The sequence below is a fragment of the Sphaeramia orbicularis genome, chromosome 16, assembly GCF_902148855.1.
Source record: "Sphaeramia orbicularis chromosome 16, fSphaOr1.1, whole genome shotgun sequence".
Classification (NCBI taxonomy): Eukaryota; Metazoa; Chordata; class Actinopteri; order Kurtiformes; family Apogonidae; genus Sphaeramia; species Sphaeramia orbicularis.
In genome coordinates, this window is record NC_043972.1 from 37,980,363 (window position 1) to 38,007,963 (window position 27,601).

Here is a 27,601-nt window from a genome sequence, read left to right on the forward strand (position 1 = left end):
GAACAGTGCTTTTTTTTTTTTTTTTCAAATATAAATATCTATGTGTAGTTGTCAATTTTGTATCATATTTGATACATCAGGTCTCAATGCTCAAATGTTATTATTTTTGAACAAAAACACAATATAACACAAGCATGTCTAACAAATTGGGAATTCCTTTTCCAAATTGACAAAGTTCTGGCTCTTGACAATCTTGTCGTGTCACTGGAAAGGCCTCTGCTGAGTGAACTCCTCCTCCCTGGTAGATTATCTGTCTATTGCATGTATCTACCAGTCAAATGTATGGACTCACTTGGTTTTTCTTTATTTTCATGACTATTTACATTGTAGATTCTCACTGAAAGCATCAAAACTATGAATGAGCACATATGGGATTATGTAGTTAAAAAAAAAAAAGACAACTCAAAGCATGTTTTATATTTTAGATTCTTTAAAATAGCCACACTTTGCTTTTATTACTACTTTGCACATTCTTGGCATTCTCTGGATGAGCTTCATGAGGTAGTCACCTGAAACATTTTCCAACAGTCTTGAAGGAGTTCCCAGTGGTGCTGAGCACTTGTTAGCCATCTGCGGTCCATCTCATGTCATTTAAATGAGAAGGTGGGTCCAAACTTTTGACTGGTAGTGTAACTGTATAAATCAGGTTTTTCAAGACAAAAAAATATCACACCGATCATGTAGAGCACAGGTGTCAAACATGCGCCCCATGGGCCAAAACTGGCCCTCCAAAGGTTCCAATCCGGCCCGCAGCATGATTTTATGGAGTGCAAAAATGACACTGAAGATATGAACAGTCAAAGGTGTTGAACTGGTTTGAGCCCAATGTGATCTAAAGTCTAATAATAGTCTAATAACCCTTAGAATAAAATGTGCACAACCTGAAAATGAGGTACAATTTGAACAATATTCTGTTACTAAATGTTTTGTGGATTTGTAGATCCAGTTTGTAAGTTGTATTAATAAGTTGACACATAATATTGTAGACGTTCTTATTTTAGTTATACATTCCAAACTTCAAAAGTTCAACAATTTTATGTTTGTGTAACATTATGTGTAATGCACATGTACATGTGATAAGTTGAGGCATAATATTGTTAAAATTTAGCTTATTTTTCTCAAGAAATTACATTTTTTTCTGGTTATTCACATCTTTCTGGTGAAAAGATAGTTTGTAAATGTAAATATTTTCATAATTTAATGTTTTTATTGCATTAAAATGAAGACAAAAACTTGGAGTTGTCATTATTTATAGGTTTGTATGCTATTATTTTAATGGTTTGGCCTGTTTGAGATGGAATTAGGCTGAATGTGCACCGTAAGCCGGGAAGTTGTATTGACTAAAATGTCTTAATTACAATGTACTTAAATGATTTATGTTTTATTACATTCCTATAAAATGTTAAGTATATTCTACTAATTTGTAGACATAGTTGAAAGTACAAAAACAGTTTAAGTTGAATGGATTTAAATCATTAAATTTTAGTCATGACCACACCTTTTTATCTCCGCACTGCATTGTGGATATTGGGCATGTTGTTGAAAATGTGTTCTTTTTCTGTGCAGGGGTTCAGCGGGGTTGTGGTGTTAGTGTTAATTTGGATTTAATGTGTGTATGTCAGTGTTTATTGACCTTTTTGTGTTTGTTTTTGTATTTTTGTAGAGCTGCACCATGAGTCAGAGCCATAGGCCCAACAATGGCTTTACTGTTCATTTAAATTATCCTGAAACAATGGAAATTGAAATAATTTTTAAATTAAAAGCACATCCTATACTGGCAAAAGTCATTAAGGTAACTTCATTAACTTCCATCTATGCTAGAATCTATTAAGCTGAGTACATTTACAAAGCATAATATATTGCTAAAGATCTTATTTTAAATGAACTTGTAATTGAGTACAATGAACTGATGATATTAAGTCTAATGATTATACAAAACAATTTACATTGCAACAAATGAACTTGGCATATAGTGTGTTGTACCTAAAATGGCAGTTCCATTCAAATCAAGCATTTAAGTTTAATACACTCAAGGTTTCATTACTCATTACTTAAAAATTTTAAGGCAATGAGTTACCTGACATTTTTTAAGTAAATTCAACTATCCAGTCTTACAGTGTGGCCCCTGAACTAAGATGAGTTTGACACCCCTGATGTAGAGGGCCTCAAAACTCATGTATCAAATATGATACATTCGGTGTTATAGGGTTAAAAATGGCCTATTTATTTATTTATTTATTAAGGACATCATTCATGAATATAATCCAACACATATACCCTACTGTTTCCTGTTGATAGATGTGTAGTTGATTAATAATACAATAATGTGGACCGGGGCCAGGTCTCATCTGTCTCGGTGCTACTTCATTAGAGGTGTGTGACCTCTAATGAAAACATGATTGCAATCATTGATGGCATTTTTAATATGTGGACGTGCCGCATTCTCAAAGCACGAGCGGAACTAAGAGCGCGCGCACGGCTCCCCACTTCCTAAACAACCACACTCAAACACACACACACACACACACACACACATATATATATACGCACACGCACGCACACATACGCACGCGGAGCTCCGACAGCCGGATGGGGCCACATGCTTTAAAGGGACCAAAGTGAACGCGCGTGCTCTCCCTCTCCCTCTGTCTCTCTCTCTCTCTCTCGCGCTCTCTCGCGCTCTAGCTGCTCGAGCCGTGTCCGTTTCTCTCCGCGCGCTCCCTCGCAGAGACAGGCTTCAGGGAGCCCGAGGAGCAGACGAGCGACAGCGGGGGAGAGAGAAAGATGGAGGTGAGGCTCCGGGAGAGACTCCTGTGCCTGGCCGTGCTGTCCAGCCTCCTCTGCGTGGATTCCGTCCACGGGAAATACGTCAAAGGCATCGTCAACACCAAAGAGGTGAGCGCTAGTTTCTTTACCTCTGGAATGTGTGTGCTTTTGCGACAATGGCAGCGGCACAGACTGGGAGCAGAGTGGGAGACTGCGTATTTGTTGGCAGGTGTCTCTGTGGTGGACTGTTTCGCGGTTGGACGAAAGGTTGCGCCCAATTCACCGTTAAGTTCCCTCGGGCATTCACACAGCTGCTTGTTATCAACATGTGAACCACAGCCACCTATGTTTTTTTTTCTTACCTTACAGTCGCGCGCCATCTCAGTGCGTGTCTTCCGTGGCGTATATTTTACCCTCATTATAAATAGTCTTTGGTATCCACAGTATTTGGCTCCGGAAAGCGGCATCCCACCAGTCCAGTAGATTAAATATTAGGCAGACTCATTACTCGTGTGTAAGCCACGTCCGACTGAATGCGTGTGATCTTGGCGTACTTCCATTAAATTAACAGTGATATTTCCCTTTGTGAGCGGACCCGTTACAGGTGTGCGTCATATGGCTTCTGGCGCGCAGCGGTTGTTTTGTGGCTGGACTCATGGCAGGCACCCTGGTCAGGATCTTTGGGTCTGTTTTCACACACATCAGCGCTGACATCATTCCTGGACCGACAAGATCTGCGAGTTAAAATGTAACAGTGCAGGTGTTGGAATTCAGAGTCGGGCTGCCTGCCGGTCCGTCTCCTATAGGGTCTGAATTCCTACGAGTTTATGGATCAAGTTGGACATAAATAAGTATGAGGGGAAACAGTAATGCACGGATACAGTACAGATCACTTTAGAGAAGACTCAGCCAAGCCATACATCACAAACTGGAGACTCTTGATCACTTCCCTCTGGTTGATTTAAAGCAGAGCATCATCATAATTCTTCTGAAAAAATAGGCACTAGATGGCATTGGAAGTCAAATATATATCTCCGGGATGACAGAAAAAATAGCTGACCCATAAGTGCATGCAACATGGAGTAAAAAAAGACATATTAATACAATACATATAGGCTGAGTGATTCAAAGTCCTGTTCTTATGAAGTTGTGCATGCTCAACAAAGAGATTCATCTCCTGATAAACATAGATAAATAATAATAATAATAATAATAATAATAATAATAATAATAATAATAATAATAATAACAATAATAATGGATTGGATTTATATAGCGCTTTTCTAGACACCCAAAGCGCTTTACATTATTAACCCATTATTGTTTTGCAAAGCTCTGTGCACTCAGGTGTTTCATGTATCGTGGATTCTTGTCGTTCCGTTCTGGATTCTCGTCTTCCCAAAATGCCAAAACCACTCCTGAGCTCCAGTAAATCACCTTCTGTCTAAATCACCTTGCCTGTGTATCACCTTGCTTAGCTTTTCCAAAATACAACAGATCAAATCTATCAAACTGTGGGCAGGTTGACATATTTTATTACCTTTAATTCTAGCTTGCTGACTTTTTGTGTTCAAACACTCTAAAGTCTGACTGCAATAAATCTGGAACTACGTCATGAAGTGAGAGATTGAAGTCACCAGTTTGAATCCCCAAGATGATGACGAGGATCACAATAGATAAACTGAACTGGAGGCACTCAGCCATCCATCACTGCTGATGAAATGCCCTTGAACGCGGCACTGAATCTCCACCTGCTCCAATGGAGCTGCTCAGTGGCTGGCAATTGGGTACACTGGGCAACTTCCAAGACGGCATCAACTTTCGGAAACGTCTGCAGTAAATTAGAGAATGGTTTAGCCAGACTGCCTTAACAAAGTGGATAAGCAATCTAATAAAAGAGGATTTTGAAACATGACTAAATTCTAAATGCTCAACACTGTGACGAATTATGATGAAAGAACAAATATAGAAAAAACATGTTTTTTTTGCGGTTCCGTCTGTGTTACCATGGAACATTTGTACCAGTATACACATTTTCTACATCATGTAATCAGAGGAACATCAGCTAGAAGTGCAACAAAACCAGTCACTGGACAACAGAACACAACTCAAATAACAAGCATTTAATTGGGAAAATATCAAGAAAAAAAAGCTAACTGTCTAAGGCCAGCGTATGTCATGAATAAGTCATGCTAAAACTCACTTAACAAGCCAAAGAAGTGCAAAAATAACAGTTGCATTCTGACATGATAATTACGAATGTTGTCTTATCTTTTCTGATCATAACTTGATTTTATATGAATGGAGCTTCTGCTATCAGGTAATCCATTGTTTTGTGTTACATTGAAATGATTCCAACTAGAAACAAATGGCCCAGGGCTTAAAGGGATAAAGATTCAGCATGTGTGATATTTAGTGACATCTAGCGGTCAAGTTTCAGACTACATCCAACTGAGTATCTCCCACCCACAAATTCTGCTAAAAAGTCCCTCATTACAGCCACTGTGTGCCGACCCACTCCCTCTGTAGATATAAAAGGCTCATTCTTAGGTAACAGAAACATAACGGTTGATTTTATTCAAGTGATTGTGCACTAATGAGAACATAAATTTGCACTTTATCTTCCATTTCTGCAATTAGATCCTCCTAAACCCCCCTGATTCTTACACACCTTTTCAGACCTATAACTCAACAAAACTTTTCTTGAATCTTGTGTCGGTTTTCTTTCTGTTTTGCTCCAGTGCTGAAGTAGTCATGGATTATTGACAAGCTAAGCAAAACAACAGAGCACTTTGAATGACATCGAGCAGCAGCGGGCGTGACATATTGATAGTGTGTGTCAAGGTGTGTGTGTGTTTATATGTGTGTGCATGCACTTAAACACCTCATATGTCTTAGTTGTGCATTTCTGCCCCAAGGTCACCCCTCTTTCCTCACACAGTGTATAAGCCCTCGGCACTCAAACGAAAACAATCTTCAATCCTGCAATGCTGTAGCTGTATCAATGTCTGGATAGAGAAGAGGGAAAGGGAGATTTCGGGGGCCGACCTGTAAATTGACAAATGTAATTATCCACACCGGGAGGGATGAGCTGTTAAAACGACAGAATTGCTGAGTAAATACAGACATAGGCTAAGCTATACAAAGGCACTGATGTGGCAGAATGGTGGTCAACAGCTTTCTTTGGGCTGTTCAATGTATACGATTAGTCAAAGTGGCTGGTGGTGTGTGGAGGCACTGATAAACGTGTCTTTGAGGAGCTGCTTTAAGGTCAGGAAAAGGTCAGTGTTTTCGAAGAAGCTGGGACATGCAGGTAGGGAGAACAGAAGCAAAACTTTCTCATCCGCTGATGAACAAAAGCAAAGAGCACCTAAGCATGGCCCTAAATATGTTCTCCTTAAGTGTATGATGTTGAACATTTTACACAAGCAAAGTCCACGGCTGGCATTAGATCAGGTTAAGCCGTTGTTTACTAACATTTTGACACCACTAGCTGTTGGAGTTTCCATGCTTTGTCTAGACGTCCTTATGTATTCTTATGTATTCCTCTTTGGGGTTGTTTGGAGTGGGGAGTACCACTAATGAATGCTGATTTTGTGGGAAAAAAAAAGCTACTGTAAGGCTTTAAGCAGGTCAAAATGTCTTTGGCGTGGGCTTAAATGTATCCACAGGTAATGAAATTTTGTAGATGAGAACAGGAAGGGCAATTAAGGATAATGAACAGATGCCCTTGAAAGTGATCTTTTAATTTAAAGCTCCGGCCCTCGTGTACATTCATCTGTGTCTCAGCTCTCTCGGCCCTATCCCAAAATCAACACCTCGCATCCTGAGGTTAAACACTGCAATGAGAGTGGAGGTTGATACAGTAGCAGTTCTTAAATTAAAGGTTTCACCAGGATTTCTGGATTTAATAGGATCATGAAATAAAGATGCAGAGGCGCTGCTTTATTTTAATTAATAATGTAGTGTGTTATCTTAAAATAAGCCTGTTATGAAATACTGAATTTCACCAAACAAGGCTTTGGAAGTCACTTAAAAGTCCCTCAGTTGGTCTCAGAACTTAGAAAGCAAAGGGGATTATCAGCCTATCTGATTGTTTTCTGTCCAGTGAATTCACTGTAATGCACCCCTGAGGAGAACAAACCACTGTTCCAAGTCTTTTATTCCTCCTGCTGTCAGGTTACTTAACAGTGATAGTAGCTAATCTTTGCATGACCGTTATGTATTTATTCATATTAGACTAGGAACTGATCCATCCTTACTGACATTTTGCCATAGGATGTCAGCCCCTGATCCATGTGCTGATCCAGATTTCACTGTCTGGTGTTTTTGTGAGTTACAAAGATGAAGTAATGCAATTTTATTATTTGCAATTTTCAATCATGTAATTTTGTAGAATAACTCAAACACAAAACTTGACTGAAATGCTATTAAGCTGGTTGTCAAATCAAATTAAGAACATATAATTGAAAAATATTATTATATTAATAACCAAAACCTATTGTGAGTTTCCAAGTTGAGCTTGAGTGATTCTAAATAAGTATAAGTAAACAGATTAAAGCTCTTTTCTCATTTCAGTGTTGATAGGCTATTACTGGTGACATGAAACCATGTAGTTTGCTCAAGAGCAAAGAGTGGTAAATACACAGTGAGAGGCAGTGGCACCTGAATAGAATATAGTAGAATATTCTAGATGAGATTTGCATACATACATTCATACATATGTATTTCTCTTTCTATTTCTTGCACCTTTTATTTCAGATATCCCTTTGAAATTAAAAAAGCAGTTGTCAGATTGCGATTAAATTCTGAAAGCCTTTTAGAATGTTTCAACTCATACACAGACATACTTATTAGTACATTATAATGCCTTGCTTTGCACTTCATTTGTCAAAGTTTTTCGAGAGTTGCCATAGCAATTTGCACGCCTACACAAGTAAAATCAACTTAACCCACAGTTCAATACATTGCTTTGGAATACATCTAAACTGAATGCATTTTGTGTGTTTTTTGCTACTCAAATAAGATGCACAGTATAAATAATACTGCAAATATAAATGACAACAATTGTAGACATCCAAATTCAGATTCTGGATGTGGATCTGAACTGAAAAGGAAGTATTTCTAATTCAGTTATTTATCTACAGTATGTGGACAGTATTTTGTTTACTTGTTTGTGTTTCACTGCTGTTCATATTCTTTGTACTGCCTATGTATGCAGACCTGTTGCCTTAAATACAGACACATCTACATAGTCTGAGTGTTAAAGTTGTGTTTATGGACTGGATGTAAACTGCAACTTCTTGGGCTCATTAAAGTAGTTTGAATCTGAACGTAGCTGGAAACACCATATGTGTAGAATATCCAAGTCCACAACTTAATCCATTTTCCTGCATTTCTTTTTAATGAGATCATTGTGATTAGAAACAAACACTATGTGAATGCAGGTGTGTGTGTGTGTGTGTGTGCATGTGAAGGACTGTTTTCATGCCTCCATATGCTTTCTTTAATACATATGTGCATCTTAGTGCTTTGGCGGGTCTACAGAGTCTGGGCGAGCTGTCGTGAAACACTCACTGAGACAGTGACAGAGCTTGATGTGAGAGTGTGTTTGTGTGTGTGTCGGTGCGTGAGTGTATTTATGTGTCGCAGCATTGTGTAACCCTGACTAATGAATCATTGAGAAGCCCAGCGGTCCAGGGGTGACTTGACTAGCTGATTGGTAATTAATTGTTAATGAGGCTTAGCAAGCAAACACTAGGATCTGGAGAGAAAGAGAAAAAGGCAGAAAGCTCTGGAGATGAAAGGGCCGAAACAGTGAGGAGGAAAGACACAAAAAGAGACAGCAGGAATGAGACAGAGAGATGCTGAATTTACCGGATACTGCATCAAGGCATAGCACTTGATTAATGGGGTGTAGGTAGACTCAGGCAAGCACACATACACGCAAATACACACTCAGAGGGGGCAGAGTGAATCTGCATCACAATGCAGTGACCATGGGGAAATGAGGAGACTAAAAGGGGATTAAGGTAGACACCTCATCCACTGTTGCTGTTCTCCAGGGCTTTGTCTCTTTTCTCTTCTCCGTTGACACACACTGAGCTTCAGTGGGCTAACTAGTAGCTCCTCAGTTTAGATGACTGTTGTAGGGGCTAGACTCTTGTGCTGGATTATATCAGATTGCAGTGCCTGTTTGTTCAGTTGGTCTTGGCCTTGTAAGACTCTGCTCCGAATTCAACTAAACATCCACTTCAGATGTTTATTATGAAGGAGCTTATAGGTAAATTTGAAGGGCTGCAAATGATAATTACTAATATATTGAAATTATTATGAATAATACATTTATAAATGATAGTTTATTCCATAGAAGTTTAAGAAAAAACATTCAACTTCCCAAGATCACTTTCCAACTATCAAATATATGGATTTCTTTCTTGGTAAATTATTCTAAAGATTAATCAACTAACAAATGTGTTGTTAAAAATGATAGGTGATACAGCAGAGAGTCACAGAATAGAATAGAATAGAATAGAATAGAATAGAAAATTGTCAGTGCATATCATTCATACAGCAAGATTGTATTTCTCTTGTATAAAAACTATTCCATACACATCAAGACTCACACCCTTCCACACACATGTTCATACATTAAAACTGTAGGGTGCATGTTATGCAACATATTGTAAGTAGGTAGATAAAAGTTGTGGATAAAAAGTCTAAAAGTTAAAAAAATCTAAGCTAAATTTTTTTGTCATGGTGGGGTGTGGAAGGATGGAATGATCATCACTGAGTCTTGTTCAGAATTGTTGGCTGATTATGTTCCCAGTTGCAATTTAGTCAAAAAGAGTCTGAAAAAAGCGACATATGTCCACACCATTTTTCTGTGGCCGCTACTCCAAAATATCTTCCAAAATCTTTTAAAATATTCAATTGAATATTAAGTATGGCAGTAAAAAACAGAACATCCTTTATGATTTGAGAAGCATTTTTGCTCAAAATGATCAATTGTATTAAAATAACAATGGTTTATTTTAAGTTGAATTAATCAATTGTTTAAGCTGTAGTGTGGAGCCAACAAAATACATTGCAGATTGACTATATAGTTCTTTGCAAGACCTTTAAGGAACTTTATTTTGTATTCATCAGGACAAAGAAGAAAAAGAAATTGCTTTCTCAGTTTGTAGTGGCAGAATCTGTCTGCACAGATCTCTGACAGCAAGCCCTTCAAACATCTTTGGGATGTATCTGGACAGCAGCTGTGAGCCAGGTCTTATCTTCCAATGCCAGTGTCTGACCTCACTAATGCTCCTGTGGCTGAATAGAAGCAAATCCTTCACCCAGGTTAAAATATCTTGTGAAAAGCTTTCCCCGAAGAGAAAAAAACCCCTGTTATAGCAATGCATTAAAGTCCAAGGCTGGATTTCTTGAATTCCATAAAGGTATAATAGGAAGGCATCATCATTATGGCTGCATGATATGAGAAAAATCTGCCATTTAGTATCAATTGTGGTAAATGTTCCTATGCTGAAGTGAGTTTATTACTTATACAGGTCTAAGTCTTTCTGCCTGAACTGATGCACTAACACAGACCCATAACAGCCATCACCATCTTGGCTTTTTGGAGCTAGAGGTGACCATAAGAGGGTGGAGCTGAGGGTGGGTGAACTAATGCTACTTAATGACACAGTATAACAGTAAACTTCATGAAGCATTTGTGTAACAAAATCATTTGATGATCTTGATGGCATAAATTAAGGAGAGCTGTTGTTTAATGACTTTTTTGTCTGAAAATTAATCTTAAAAGTATTCTTAAATGTAAACCACTACTGCATATATTATTTCTTTCTTTAATATTGGTGTAGAAAATTAGTAGATTGCCAACAGATAAAGGTTGTTACATTCACATATATTTTATTTTATCAAATTGCATTCTTTTGCTTTTCGAAAGAACTATTTGCTCAGGGGTAATACTCCTAATTATGGAGCTGATCTGTGATAATTAATCCCTTGGAAATTTGTAATTTGTAAAGTAACTTTTCACTGCAAATTACCTACCCTATCAGCAAACAGAAGTCTTGTGATATTAGTTAGTGCAAATCAACATGGCTGTAACTTGGAGTCATTTGTTATATGTTTTATTACTCCTCACATTATTGAGCTTATTTTCTGAACAGAACTCTGCTTGTGCACTGGTGATGGTAAATGACATTTTAAAAATTATTTTAGTAATATTTTAGGTGCAAATTCAAGAGGCTCATATTGCACTATAGCATGGAAATTCACTCAAAGGAGTGATATTTTGCTTTTTTTTGGAATTATGCATTTTAAAACATTTCCCTGGGGTTTTAGCAAAATTAATTTATATTAATTATTAATTAATTAATTTAGCTAAATTATTTATATTGGTGTTATTGGTTTCCATTACAGAAATAGTTCCTTAGAATCTGGAGTTAGAACTTCATATATTATTGCAGTAGACACAGAAAGAATCCTTTCACTGACTGCTTTACATAAATTATAATTCATATCCACGTACAAAAAGTTAAAGGAGTGATATTTTGCTTTTTTAAAAAATGGAATTATGCATTTTAAAACATTTCCCTGTGGTCTACATAAACTGTAAATGCTATGCTTGGCTCTGAATTCTTCATTAATTCAACTCCACAGGTCCATCTTCAACCGCATTTCTGAGTAATGGCACCAGAAAGGTCGTTTTGAGCGCTGGCCCTTTAAATGCACATGAGCCACTTCAGGCCCCACCCCCTTCAGGTTGTTGGCTGTGCTGCTCTGTCCTATACAACCAACAACTGAACATTTTAGATAATCGGCTCAAAGTTTGGACATATTTTCAGTGTGGACGACAACTGCTGTTGCTGACAAACAATTACGGCGTACTCAGAGAATGTTAGTCAGAAGTCTTGACCTTATGTGTGCAAATGTCGTGACGTAACTAGTTATCAAATGTAACAAATTAAACAGGAATTCAAATGAGTTGTAGAAATCCACTCGATTTTTGCCAAAATTCATATAAAGATAGCTTTGCAGCACCTGGAGGGTTCAAATTCAAACTGTATGAACTGGTAGGGTCCAAATACACAAATAAATGTACCAAAGACTAATAAATATGGGTTTTGCAAAATATGACCCCTTTAAAGGTAGAGCTGCATGAGTTTGAATGTGAGAGTGATTGAATAATGGATCAATAATGTAAAGCACTTTGGGTGCCTTGAAAAGCGCTATAGAAATCTAATCCATTATTATTATTATTATTATTATTATTATTATTATTATTATTATTATTATATCATTGGAGCATCGTCATTGTGAAGTACAAGTGCACAGTAGTCACATTGCAGGTTCTGCGATATAGGAGGCAAATGAACTCAACGTATTCTCGTCTAATTCCAAGGGTACCTGACACACACTACGCACAGTGATCCACCAATCACAATTGTTCTTAATCAGTTTGCCGAAGCAGATCATGCCCCTGCACATGGAGTGAGTCACTGGTAACATCATCAAAAAATGAGCAACGAACAAAAGAAAATCACCCAAAACAAGGACTTGGTGCCAAAAAGAAATCAACGTCAGTTATCTGGAATTATTTTGGCTACAGGAAGGATGATACTGAAACACGTGTTCTGTGTCGATAGTGTCTTGTACCTGTTGCCACAATGAGAGGTAGCACAACTAATTTCTTTGACCATTTATGTTGGCATCACGCAGCTATTATATCCTCCTCAGTATTTTTTCATATCGCAATATATATCGCAGGGTTAAAAAAAAACACCAAAAAAAATGCAATGTCAGTTTTTTCCTATACCGTGCAGCCCTACCCAAGTTAAATCTATTAGAAAAGCAAAATCTCAAATGGTGATGAGATGTATGATGGTTACGCTTAGGAAAATGTTTCTGTCTTCTAACAGTTATCTGTAAGTAGTGAACCCTGACTTCAAAATCAGGGAATAGTGTTTAATTTGAGTAAGACTGCTTATCCCATTCAAATGTGCCACATGAAACACAGATGGGGGTTAATTTCCAAATCACTGGCGGTCCACAGGTTATACTAGATGCATGCAAATAGGGCTTAATTGTGCAAGCTGGCTTTGTGATTGCAGTTTGATTTAGCTCCAATGAGATGATTATCACGATTGTGTAGAATAATGGTGGTTAGCTCAAATAACTGTGATAAGGTGATTATGTAATAAACACGGCAGGCTATGCTGTATTAATTACACTTCTGGTCAGATGTCAGTAATTGTTGTAAGTCTGTGAAGATTTAGATAAGAATTTGAGTAAGTCAACATGATTTCTTCACATGAAATACAGAAATTCAGGGTGTCCCTGGCTCTGGTGAATGCTCGTGCTAATTGTGTGCACTGAATACCATACTTACGTCACAGTATTATGAGTAGGTATTCTTAAGAACAGATGTCAAGAATGCGACAAAAGTGTTTTTTGTTTGTTGTGAATGAACAGCTTGGCCTTTTGATGTTTCTATGGCAGCTGCAAACTAAGGCATGCTATGGTTGCTATGACAATAATGGGGACTGACATTTGGTGTGATGTGTGTGTGAGATGGTGTGAGGATGACTGTGGGTATGCACGTTTGGTTTCACACTAACCATATCATGCTGTAAAGTGTGCAGCGCAGTCTGTGTGTGTGCGTCTTGGCCTGACAAGGGGGTCTTTCACAGTTGCAGCCTGCAGTGAGTTTAATGATACCCCCTCCAGCCCACCACCCCAAACAGACCACCCATCTCTCCTCTCTCCAGGGATTCAGCTGTGGGTTAGCGCTTCACACGGCTGCCCCAGTTGTCATGGCTACAGCCTTAAGCGTCACCTGGGACAACAGACAGTGGTTGAAGCAAGACCCGGGCTTCAGTGACTTTTTGAGTTTGCCATGAATTATAACCCAGAGCCTCCAGGGGCTGAAGCTGGCTGGCAGCGGCTGAAATATGGCTGCGGTTTGTTTGCTGTGATATATAGAGGCAGCGCTGCTGGCCATGCTACAGTGCTTGCTCTGGTTGCACTTTATTTTGCAGCACAAAAATTACGGTGCTTGTTTATGTATGAAGAACGCAGGGCAGACATAATTACAGTATAATAGTGCATGGAAGTTTAGCTGGTTGGTTAGAGATCAAGAGTTCATAACAACCAACCTTCAAGCCAGTTTTAGTAAGAAAAAGCAGAACAGTGTTTGAAGGGCTGATATGTGAGTATGAATGCAGCTACGGTCATGTTTTGGATCTTTTTTTCCCATTCCCATTTTTTGCAACATTTGAAAAGTACAATCGATTTTAGGAAACTTTGCACTTTGCATTTAAAGTAAAAGATACTTCAATAAAATATTATCCCGATATCATCTCCTGAATTTTGAGTATTTGCTCGAGTTTAAATGTATTTTCCCATTGTTAAAACCTTCACTGCAGTATACGCTCACTGAATGCAGAGGTATTTAAAGTAACAGAGTGTTTATTTGCACCTAAGTGAGAATATCCACACAGCAATTATGTGGGTGCAAATAGCCATCTATTCACACACCACTCACAGAATATACAAGTCCATGTGTGGAGGAGGTCATGGTTGTTAAATGACCAAAACAGGACTTTCATCAAGGATACTGGGGTTTGACTCCTGTATGAAACTTCTCCTTGACACTTAAACATTCTGGCAGTATTTGGATTCATGTTTTTGTCATTTGCCCTTTTTTTTTTTAAGTTACCTAGATGGAGTGGGTGTAGTTTCAGTGTCTATATCATCGGTACTATTATTAGACAGAGAATGAATGAGAAAATATGCTTTCAGTGGTGGATCTTCTTCTGGAACGGCAACAAATAGTTCATGTTGATAGATATTATCAGGCAACTTGTGCGTGTGTGTGTTCGCATTCGAGCAATGGCTGTCTTCATTTCAGAGAAAATCCTCAAAGTACTCTTTCTCACAGTGGTGAAGAATCTGTAGAATATTGTAGAGTTTTGATCCAGACCATCCTTGAGGAGGAATGAGATATGCTAGACCTTGTGTAAAAATTTCAGGTCTAAATTTGCTGCAGATTTTGAGTTGCAAACAAGCAGACAGACCATCCCAACTGCAGTACCCTCCTGAGGGCAAGGCTATAAATAATTTTCAGTTTTCAGTCATTGTTTGCTGGTGTGTTGTTTAGACACCAAACCACACTTTTGGGAAAGTATTGGGTTAAAAGAGACCACCACAGGATTTAAGTTTGTTTCATTTGATTTTAACCTTTACTTCACTTAAAGATTAAGAGTAGTTTCTTATCTGCAACATCACCCCAACAAGTGCCAGAAAACAAAACACAACACAACATCAGTAAATTGGAGTACAAAGTGTTTCTGCTAGAAGGCTTTACACTTGGAGGCACATACAACATCGACCTGTAAACAGCATATTTAGCAGCATATACTGGTCACAGATAGACGTTTTCTGTGTAATTTCATGCATCCAGGTGGTTATAAATAGCCACACCGGCTGCTCTACCCACCGGCTGTAAATGGTTTCTGCCTTAAATTGATCAAGCTAAGTTACAGAAAATAAATCAAGGTCATATCTGTGCCAAAAGTCATGTATTATTTTGACATCCCTACTTAGTCCCTAACCACAGCTTGCCAACTCACACTATGAGCCAAATTGTCTTTAATAGCGATGGGTTCAAGGATTGGGATGTGAACCACAAGGTTTCAGAGACATTTGCCTTTGCATTTTGTCTCTCATTTCCCATATCTCTTTCTGATGCATAATTTTTATTGAGAAATATAGTACTGGTAATTTGATGATCCTCCATCTGTCACGATCATATAAACTAATACTACAGTCAATAATAATGACATTTCAATATTGATTTCTACATCTATCTCTTTTGTCTATTATTAATCTGTCTCTATTACAGTTCCAACACAAAATATTAGAAACAGTTTATCAGTTTGACTGGTTAATCAGCGCCAACAAGTACACTGACAGTGGGACTTTTAGTAGAAAGTAGCTCAAATGCAAAACATTCAGTTTAGTTTGATATTCAGATACAGATTTAGTTACTTATTTGTCGCCTCTTATAAAGTCAAAAATGGCAATGTCCTACTGTTGAATATGTTCAGGGTAGTTATATTGGCCAGTTAATCAGATATATGACTGTAAACACTGTAAATAATACTCTCTTTTAGCACTATTATGGCTTGTTATGTGTCTTTGTAGCTTGTAACTTTCTTTGTTTTGTTTTTTTTCTATTTTCTGTTTTATCCGTCTACTATGCTGCCTCTTGGCCCAGTTGTCATTGTAAAACTGGTTCTCAATTGACCTATCTGGTAAAATAAAGGTTAGATAAATAAAAATATTGGCTTTTCCCTGTGATAAAATCCTCACTACATTATAGTTTTAAAAAGCCGGCCATCAGTTGACCTCAGCTGTGAATCATCCTAGTGGCTACAAGACTATCAACACAAGTCTGTGTCATTTACAGCCCCAGGCTTTGTCTCACTCAGCTGTCATCTGTTTGGAAGCAAACTTTTACTTTAATTATTTGTTTGAGTAACTTTGAAAATCTGATATTTTTCTTAAGATACAACATCTCACTTTGGTTGAAAACTGATCGTAGCTGCCTCAGTAGAACAGACTGGGCTGTCCTCCAGATAAAGAAAAGTGTGTGTAAACAGCATATAAGTGATGTGTTGTTAGTGCTGTGTTCAGCACTATGATCCATATCTACAGAATGTGTGTCTGCCCACAGCTGTATAGAAATGTGTACCCGTTTATATATAGACCACCACTGACGGGTCGGCCATGTCTATGCTGCAGTGCCTTATATAAGCTCACTGAAGCACACCATCAGCACTATTATCTGGTCTCATGTTGCCAGGCTTATGGCGGAATAATATTAAGCATGGAAAGTTTTTTTTTTTTTTTTCTTCATCCACCTTTGCCTTTTATTAATTTGCGCAGCAGCCCCTTAATACTCCCTCTGTTTACCCTCTGTAAAAGTTTAGTCTCTTGGCATTTACCTCTCCACTTTTCCCCACTATTCCTCTTCCACCCAAAGCTTTTCTTAAAACTTGTTCACCCCTCTTTTTGTGGAGCTCTGCCCTTCTGTTTCAACTCCCCCTCCTCCTTGCTATCTCTTCTTTTATTGCCCCGCTGACGTCTGGCTTTTATTATCTCCCATTGTTACATCTGCATTCCATTTTCTACAGCTTATAGTTATTACTGTGGCCACAAGGGTTATGTGATCACTTCCTGTCTATCCATCTATCTATCTGCAGCATTATGCAAAATCTACTGGACTGATCTTAATGAAACTTGGTGGAAGTATAGGAGTGTAGGCCAAGAGCAAACATGTAAAACTTTGAAACAGATCCACAAAAAGGGATAGAGGCTTAAATTGATTTTCTGTTCAGTAAACCAGGCAAAACTCAGAATGGTAACAAGTAACATTAAATAAACCTGCACTTATCGATTAGTGTTTCAGTTGTTGTCTTGTTTAATCATTTAGTTGTTTGGTGATGGTCATTATCTTGGTTTGTCCACGAAACAATGATATAAAGTTTAAGGGGGAAAAAAGTTGAAATGCTATTTTCTTAAATGTGAGTCTTTTCTGGTTACTTTACTCCTTTAGGCCATTAGCTGGGGTCAGCTTACAGTTGCTGTTGGATTGGACAGTTGGATCGGTCCTGGACATTTTAGACACCAAGTTAATTGACAATGAAAATTATTGTACCTGAAGAAAAACTGAAATCAGATCTATTTATCAGTTATCATGATAATCACTAATACATTAATCAAGTAATTGTTGCATCTCTAATTAGAAAATCCTCACAAACTGACAAAAAAGAGGAAAATGTATGTTATAATCTCTGATTTGTCTGGGTTCTTCTGCTTCCCTACAACTTCTGATATATTTACTATATTCTGCCCACAGTAAGTGTTTATTGATTTGTTTACGTATTTTTTATCTTTTCTTTGTCATTTTCAGGACTGGGTTTTTCTCACTCGCTTCTGTTTTCTCACCGACTTTGGACGTCTGGATTTCCGGTTCCGTTATCCAAAGGTAGGATCACTTAATTTTCTGTGTGAGTGTCTTTTACAGGGTTCGTGTGGGTGCTTGAAATTCTTGAAAATGGTTGAATTTCGATGTTGTGTTTTCAAGGTCTGAGAAGTGCTTGGATTTTAGTTTAAGTGCTTGAAAGTGCTTGCAATTCTAACTCTTTGATGTGATTTATTTATTTATTTTTAATATTAATTCTGCCAGGTCAGATGGCAAGCCAAAGCTACTCACAGAGGTGATACATTTTGAGAACTAAAACTTTATGTCAAAAAAGAAAATTAGCGGGTGCTCTCAGGTCAAGTCCAGGTACATTTTTATCTTAATCTTTGGCTCGATGTGAGTATGGCTTCCCTTTTTTTTGGATAAAACTTTGTGTTCTCCTTTAATTTCTAATCTTTTTGCTATTATAAAGCATAATTTTAGATGTTTATAGCATAATACAATGTACATCATTGTGATAGTGTATATGAGTAAAATGAGTGTATGTATTCCTGTATATATGTATTTTACCCCAGCGATAAGGTGCTGTGCTGAAAACATTTGAAAATGACCCTTAAAAGTGCTTGAAAAGTGTTTTTCTTTCTTTTTCTCATTTCTGACTCTCACTAGTCTAATTCTAAATGCTGTTCTATAATCACTCTTCAGTTTCTTCAGTTTTTCTTTCCATTATTCTGTTTTTCTCTCTTTCCTCGTCTTACCTCATCTAAACCAGTCATGTCTTCATCCTTTCTTCCTCCGGCTTTTCTCACCATACCTGCCTCATCCCCTTTCCCCTTCTCTCCACTCTATCTTTCTGTGAGTCTGTTTTGCTCTTCCGCCTTGTCCTCTTTTCCCTCTGCCATGCTTTGCTGTTTTAGCCCGCAGACTTTGGAAACAGTTTTTGTCATATAAATCTCTGTCTCACTGCCTCCTCTCTGATCTATGCCCATCCTGCCCCTGCCTTTCTCTTAATCGCCTTCTCTTTTTCGCTCTTTCTCTCTGCACAGTCTCGCTGCTGTCAGAACATATTGCTGTATTTTGATGACAGTTCTCAGTGGCCAGCTGTGTACAAGAGGCCTGAAAAGGTGAGACACCGACACTCTCTATCATGTCTTTTGACAAGCTATTATTAAATAGTAATACTGCTGCTTTAACTTATTCATGTGTTAAACTGAAAACCCCTTGACTTGCATTTAACTTCAACTAAGTGCTCCACATTCACCACACAAAATTTAATACAGCGGTCTTTCTCATGTCGTGAATAGCCCCTTTTTCACCACAGGAACTTTGAAAAACCTCTGTGTATTTCCACCAAAATTACCTGGGTAAAAAACTTTCCTTTGACCCCAAACTTTCCTTGAAAAAAGTTAATGGTAGAGGGGTAAAACTTCAGATTACCTGGAATTCTTGGGGGTGGAGCTGAAGTACGCTGATTGAGGGAACACACTTGCAGCGTTCCGACATTCACCCACTACAGAGTGTACAGCTGCAAACTTGTTCATTCCATTTCTATAAACTTCACTTTGGTGTTGTTTTGATCATTTGGAAAACGGAGCAAAACAAGAGAAGCTACAAGAAGTGGACAGACGATGAGGTCCATTTGCCGAATGTACTCTTTTGAGTGTTTAAAGTCACTCTTGAGCGCATTTGCCTCAAGCCAAGCCGAGTGTATTCATCTCAGTCCTATGAGTGCTTTGCAATTGTCTGTCAGTCCATCCGAATATGATACAGAGCGTACTCAGCAAATATATTCAAAAGAGGCTGGACCTTGTTGAACATCTTTGCCGAGCATGCTCAAAACAAATTCAGCGGGACTTCAAGTCAGCGATCAGAAATAATTTCAATACATTTTCTGGAACTTTGAGGTGTAGCTGAAACATAAAGCACACAGATTACCATGAATTCTTTTACCCAGGTAAAGAAGTTCCTGGTAATAAAAGTTCCTGGGAATCTGGTGGAAAATGGAATAGTGTTTTGTGTTTTTTTTCCTTCTAGAAATAGAGGCTTTTCAGTCACAAGCACTGATGTATTATTGATTATACATGCAGTGATCAAGGACCGTACAATCTGTATGTGTGGACACTAGAGAATTCTGCCCGAAGTGAAGCTGCTTCATAGGAAATAACAGTGCATGGAGAGAGTTTTTGAACATAAATGTCTGATATCTGTCTTTGATGGTCTTATTTGATAGCTGATAGTGATCACTTTTAAATGTGCTGCTTTAAAGAATCAAAACCATGTAAAGCTGACCATATTTTATGAGCCCTATGGGCTGCTCTATACATATAAAGGTATTCTCTAATTCATTCTCTCATCCATATAGTCCATGCAGCGTACATTTAATAATGGATGAATTAATGGGTTTGAAGTCTAGTGCCTGAAAGAGAGAGTGGATAAATGTAATACTGGTCTGTCCCTCAGCTACAAATAACACATGATGACTTTGTACCATCTGACTGCGGCTTATACAGGAACAACACATTTTATACACTCACAATGAGATTTAGCAAGATATAGGGAAAAAAGCAACACTAAATTGCTTTCACAACTAATGAATAATGTATGATGCAACTATGTACTGCTGCAGATACTTGTTAACACCTACTCACTCATATTAAAGTCCTTCTTAACTAGTGCAGTGTTTTTTAACACATTATCTGATATAACTGTTGTTTGAGGTGTAAATCTGTTAAGAATAATGATAAAGGCAGACAGTTGTTTGCATAATGTAGTTTTGTGTTTTGTAGCATGATGTACAAAAAGGCAAATTATACACTGAAATGCTATAGAAAACTGCAGCAGAGAAAACTAAAATGACTGAAACAAAATGACATGTTTTGGCAATTGTCATTAACAACTTGAAGACTCAGTGAATCATTGAAGTTGTTTTATGTTTGATATACTGTTGCATTAATGAGAATTTATGCAAATTCTCATTTATGAAATAAGACAGTGAAAGTTTCATTTGACAGATTTTGGTGTTCTGGTCTGAAGTTACCACAATGAATATTTTCATAGTTTGGCCATGTACTAAACTCACCACTAATATTCAGCAACCACACATGGTGGAATCTATCACAGAAGAGACAAAACATATTAATTTCTGTTACAATGGCTTTAATGAATCAGTCTACAGCAGATGCAACTTCAATTATATTTTGATTAATCACACTTTGCCTCTTTTGGACTTGAAAAACCATTTGTAATTCTTCCACTTCTCCAGTACTGCTTATCATGCACACAGCTGAATGAAAGCATAACCCAATGAAAAACAGAATCAGCAATCAAATTAAAACAAGACTATGAGTAAATAAATTCACAGATTAAAAGGCAATTGTAACAGTTTAAACATTCTATTGAATTGATTTGTTCTTGCTCCCATTAGAACTGCTACCAAAAGGAGGCAGTGCTACGGCCTGAGAACAACCAGGTCATCAACCTCACCACACGCTACACCTGGTCAGGCTGCATGGTAAGAAAACACACACTAATACATACATGTACATACATTCACACACTAAAGCACTATACTGGTGTCGTCTTTTATAAACAAGCAGCCACCCACTCAGAGTATGAAAGGAGTAGGCAGACACAAAACTCTATGCATTGTAATGCAAGAAGGCTTTTCTGTAGAACTTGACCTCTGACCTTGCTGTGTTGTGATGCAAGTGTATTATATTAGAGGATCACATTATTCCTGTTTATCTCCAGACAGTTGAACTTATTTTCATCTTTCCAACTGCATTTGCTTTTGTTATGCAAAAAAGCCCAGGAATATGTAAAACAGGAAAACAACTCAGAGCTAATGGTCTATAATGTAACATTTTATTATTCACACATTTCCACTGTTGATGGTGCATACCGGGATCTTTCTTCCCTCTAATACCTTTTTTTTGTTTTTTTAAATAATTCCTTTGTCTATTTTCAATCAGCACCTCGAGTTGTTTGTTTATCACATTAGGAAGTGTGATTGCCAGCATGACTCTGTTGTTGTGGTGCTTTGTGGATCTTGTTTGCACATTTTCGGCTATATTGGGATGTGAAATATGTTATGAATCTCAAGCTCCCACTTGTCTGCTATAATCCAGTCTGTCTCTACGGTAAAATGCATTTCCTTTTTTGATAACAGCATCTTCTCCTGGTGCTTCTTCTGCCTCACAGGTGGAGGGAGATGGGAATGAAGAGGTTCTGAGCTGCGTGGGCGGCCGTAGTTTCCGTTCGGTGAGGGAGAGATGGTGGTACATCGCTCTCAGCAAATGCGGGGTAAGCAATGACCTCTGACCCCACCTGATCCACTGGCTGTTCGCTTCTGCAAGGGCAAAAGTACAACCAGGTGGTTGCCTGAGTAACATAGACCGCTATCACACAAACAGACTTGGAGGGCACACGCACAATGCATGCATTTTTATTGGCTGTGTTTGTTTTCCTCTGCTCCCAGACACCACTGTATTTTTCCATCCAGAACAACAAACATCACCATCATCACTGCTGTCCTTGTGGCAAATGTGATCAAAGACCTCTTCTCAGAGATATATCAATAGGGTAGAGTTGTTTATGTATACACTGATTGAAGCTGGCCTTTTCCATTTTACATATATATATATATATATATATATATATATATATATATATATATATATATATATATATATATATATACATACATACATACACACACACACACATATATATATATATATATATATATATATATATATATATATATATATATATATATATGAGGGGGGATGTCCATCAATCACAAGAAAGGATTTGAAGAAAGTTAAGAAAGGCTGCCATTTACTGTAGAATTTAAATTTCGAGGGAACAGCTCTTAAAGAATATCCAATCTTTTCTATTTTTAAGAAAGACATAACATCCCTGAGCCACTGAGTACTGGAAGGAGCTTTTGTGGATTTCCAATGAAGGAGAAGGTGCTGTCTCGCCAATAATTAAGTGAAAGCGATAACATCCAGTTGGTTAGAACTGTATCTGTTGTAATCATCTGGACAACTATATATGGCAATATGGAGGAAGCATTTACAGTGATTGTATATTGTATATGTATATACTATATATACCTGTCCACACCAGTCTGAAGGCTGAAACGGATCATGGTGTTGATGAGTTAGAATGTCTTCTTTGTGGACATGGTGGAGCCAAACACAGACCGGCCCGTCTGTCTGGGAGCGGTGCACCCCCGAATAAATACACGCACAAATGTGGGGTCGGTATGGGAGCGTTTTCCCTGGAGTTTGGTCTAGCCCACGGTCGGTGAGACAGGAGTTGAAAACATCCTCCAGGTTCCTGATTCGGGCCACAGGTATGTAATGCATCTGCGAAGCTTCAGGAGGTGGGAAAAGACAAATGGGCGAAAAGTTTCACTTTCACTTCTGCGGGGGCGGGGGGCACGGACTGCACCGTACCCCCATAGTATTAGAAGTGGGACGGAAAGTGACGCGCGCGGTAACCAACCAATACACACGCATCCCCCGGCCGTACAGCGCGCGCGAGTACCCCGAAACGCACGCGCGTGCACCCAACCATCCACCGGCGAAACGCACGCGCGTGCACCCAACCATCCACCGGCGAAACGCACGCGCGTGTACCCCCCCATTACACACCGCCACACCAACAGATGAATTCCACAGGAAACACTGACTGTGTCCAATGGTTCAATAAATCAATCATTAAGGAATATGACATGCTTTTTTCATGAAGTATGTTAACAATAGTTAGCTTTTATTCTTATAGACCGTATTGAAAAAGAAATTCAGGTTCTCAGGAAAATCGCCGCTTACCAATTAATCGTTAATTGATCGATAAGGGCAACCAACTAATGATTAATGAATGAATCGATAAATTGCAGCCCTAATATATATATATACACATATATATATATATATATATATATATATATATATATATATATAAAATAAATACAGATTTAATGCAGTGTCTAATTTGTAGATAACGAAAAAAGTGAGAAGGAAGATGAAACTCAGCTGATAAATCTGCAAAACTACAAAAAGTACCATTATTGTAAAAATCTTTTAAAGTTTTAAGGCCTTTATTGTGCCAAACAGTAAGAGTGGGGTCAGAGAAACCAGGTTGGAATAAATAGTTTTTCAGCAAAGGAGCTAAAATAGAAGCAGAAATAAACTTGAAATGCCCTCTGAACTGATACCAGATTTTGAGGGTGGAACTCACTACTGGATTGTTTGTAAAGCCACAGGGATTAGTGGGAATGGGAGAGGTGAGCAAAGCCATAGGTGAGGATGTGCCACATGCATGCACCTCTAACTTACACCATGGGGAATGAAAAGATTTGAACCAAAATTTTTTTTTTTGTATATGTGATGTCCAGTAATAAAAATGAAAATTTGGGACAGACAGTCCAGCATTAAATTTGCATCTCTGGAGGACAGTAATATGTATTCTGAGTGCCTCACCACACCATAAGAAACTAGAAATATCCTGACTTTTAAAGAAACTTTTTTGGTAGGAATAAAAGAAGACATTGAAACAGAAATAGTAATGTAGGCAAAATGTTAATTTTAACTGTGTTAATTCTTCCTATGAGTGAAAGTGGCAGACTTCTCCATCTTTGATGGTCAGACCTGATTTTAGATATTAAAGGGGAGAAACTGGCAGAAAAAAGAGAGGTTAGTGTTCTTGTATCAGTAATTCCTAGATAACCAAAGCCAGAGGGGCTCAGCCTAAAGGGGATACTGGACTGATCTAATTTCAGTGCTGAAGCATTAACAGGATGGCATTCACTTTTGGAAACATTAATTTTGTCAGCTGAAAATGAGCCAAATTTCTGAAAAAAAGATAGAATCGATGGTACTGAGAGATTAGGTTCTGATACATATAACAATAAATCACCCACATAAAGGTATGGCTTGAATTTAGTTCTCAGTTGTGAAATGCCAGTTAATGTTGAGGAGGACCTCGGATATATTGATAAAGGCTCTATGACCAAAGCAAAAAGTAAAGGAAATGAAGGACACCCCTGTTGGGTGCCATGGGATAAAGTGAAATAAGTTGACTGAATACAGTTGGTGGAGACTTTGGCTTGTGGGGATGTCTAAAGAAGGCGTATCCATAAAATAAATCCATCCCCAATCCCAAATTTGCTTAATACCGTAAATAGATAGTTCCATTCGACAGTTGAAAGCTTCCTCAGTGTTGACTGAAATTACTACCTCAGGGATTGTTGTGTCATTTTTAGAGCAGATAATATTTGAAAGGGTACAGACATTGAAAAATAGCTGACGGCCATTAATAAACCCAGTTTGTTCACCAGAAATTATTGTTGGGAGAATCCTCTCTGAATGATGAGCCAAAATTTTAGAAAAGATTTTGGCATCCACATTAATCAAGGACAGAGGTCTGTAAGAGTCACAGAGTTTTGGGTCCTTATCTTTCTTTAAGAGCAGACTTACGCTTGTCTCAAAGTAGGCAGGAAAGAGCCGTTTGGCAGAGATTCGTTATATACAGAGTGTAATATTGGGGCCAGTTAAGATTGAAGCCTTTTTAAAAATTCAACTGGGAATCCGTCGGGGCCAGGAGCCTTGTTATTTTTGCATGTTCTTTATAGCAAGATGGATTTCCTCTAAAGTTATTGGTAAGTCAAGTTCCTTAACAACATCTGAGGTTTTAATTGGGAAGTTGAGAGAATCTATGAAGGTATTCATTTCGGTAGTGGTAGATGCAAATTCAGACTTATACAAAGAAGAATAAAATGAACAAAAAACTGAATTAATACCATTAGGGTCGGTTTGTAGTGTGCCCGAAGAATCTTTTATCTGAGGAATCAAACGAGAGGCTGCCTGACGACGCAGCTGGTGTGCCAGGAGCCGATTGGCTTTATCACCACGGTCATAATATGTGGAATGAGACTGTAATAGGAGGCGCTCCGCATCAGTTGTTAAAAGATCAAACTAAGTCTGCAGGGCAACATGATCTTTTAGTAGCTTGGGAGAGGGGCAAGAGATTAGTTGATCAATTTTATTAATTTTCAGCAGAAGCTCCTGATGTTTGGCTGTTCGAGTTTTATTTGCATGTGCAGAATAGAAGATAATTTGGCCACGTAAATATACCTTAAGTGATTCCCATAGCAATGAGGAAGAGATAGGTTCACTTTCACTCTGATTGATTGCGATAAAGTCATCAATTGAAGCTGTAATAAAGTTTGTCAAATTTGTTATCAGAGAGAAGTAAAGTATTAAACCTCCATAGTAAAGAGTATTGGGGTTGTGGCGAAAATCGAATATCCAAAGAAAGAGGGGCATGATCAGAAATTAGTATAGGATGGTATTTAACTGTTGAGACACTGGAAATCAGTCTAGCATCAATAAAAAAAAATAACCAATCCACGAGAAAGACTTGTGCATTTGGGGAAAAAAAAAAGTATTCTTTTGCACAGGGATTATTGAATCTCCAGGGATCAATGCAACCACATTTGGACATAAATTCAGAAAGTGTACTTGACATTTAGGAAGGGGTCTGTGTTTTGGGGGTAGAACGGTCTAACCTGGGGTTGACTACAGTTCATATCTCCTCCAAATATGAGGAGGTTGTTGTGCAGTGAAGGGAGAGATTCAAAAAGCTTATTCATGAAATGTGGATCATCAGTATTTGGGGCATATATATTGACTAATAAAACAGGAACATTAAACGATGTCCCTGAGACTATCAAATATCTGCCATTTTTTATCTGAAAAACAGTTAGAAGATGAAAAGTGAACTGACTTACTAATTAGGATGGCTTTAGAGTTGAAACTGGAATAAACATATTGGAGACCCATGGACATTTAAGCCTAGCCTGGTCTTTAGTACGCATGGGAGTTTCTTATAAGAGCACTATGTCGGCTTTGAGCGTCTCTTGAGATGGGCAAACACTCTGGATCTTTTAATAGGGCTCCCCATTTCTTTTAATATACCAGCTCACAAATCTCACAAAAGATCTTGTAGTGTAGACATTAACTAAGGACTTATTTTAAAAGACATCAAATGTGAAGCCCCCCCCTACCCCAGGAAACAAACAACAACTTGTAATGAAGAAGATGAAGAGAGGGGATGTTCTGTAACACATTTGTCCTGAAGCTCTCTGGACTTCATCTCATGACATACCAACAATAGTTGGCAGGTGGAACAAGCCCAACAAGAAAACAGTCCCGTCCCCACCCACCATCATAATAGCACTTACACAGACCACATCCCCAAACAGTGGGGAGCCCAGTGCTAACTCCAAAAGGGGTCAAATCCCCAATAGAGAAGTTAATGGTTTTTGACCTAATGGTAGTGGATTGTGAAGGCGTTAGTACAAACACTGAATCCAAATGCAGGAACTCGGACACAAAAATAAGGTTCAAAAGGTTTATTAGTTACACAAAAGTGTAAGAGTAATAATAGTGACAGAATCTTGAGGATAATGGTAGGAGAAATCCTCCTCTGATTCGTCCTCCGGTTCGAGGGCAGCCGCCCGTCTCCCCGAGCGGCGTTTGGGGTATTTTTCCCGACTGGGGAAAAGCAAAGGGAGGTCAGGGACGGAAACAGGTCATGCACAGGCAGGCTATCACTCAGGCAACAGGACATAAGGGCTAGACAAATACTCACGTACCAAAAAGTCAGGGCGAGAAGATCAAAACCAGGAAACCAGATGAGGCAGACAAAACCGACAGGGAGCAGGCGGAAGGCAAAAAACCGAGGAATCCAAAAAGGGTCACAACAGGCAGACAAAACGAACAAACGAGGTCAAAACGCTGGTTAGAACTACAAGAGTTACAAACT

At 38.3% G+C, this 27,601-nt stretch overlaps 1 protein-coding gene across 1 annotated transcript in view; it reads left to right on the plus strand.

Annotated features, from left to right (window-relative positions):
• Nucleotides 1-2,714: 2,714 nt before the first annotated feature.
• The window catches only part of tmem145 (transmembrane protein 145), a 54,577-nt gene continuing 29,690 nt past the window's right edge, over nt 2,715-27,601 (plus strand). Inside the window, exons 1-5 of the mRNA XM_030157248.1 lie at nt 2,715-2,895; nt 17,753-17,827; nt 18,811-18,888; nt 21,189-21,275; nt 21,965-22,066. Of these exons, the coding sequence (XP_030013108.1) occupies nt 2,785-2,895; nt 17,753-17,827; nt 18,811-18,888; nt 21,189-21,275; nt 21,965-22,066 (453 nt within the window). The 5' untranslated portion in view covers nt 2,715-2,784. The remainder of the gene's footprint in view (nt 2,896-17,752; nt 17,828-18,810; nt 18,889-21,188; nt 21,276-21,964; nt 22,067-27,601) is intronic.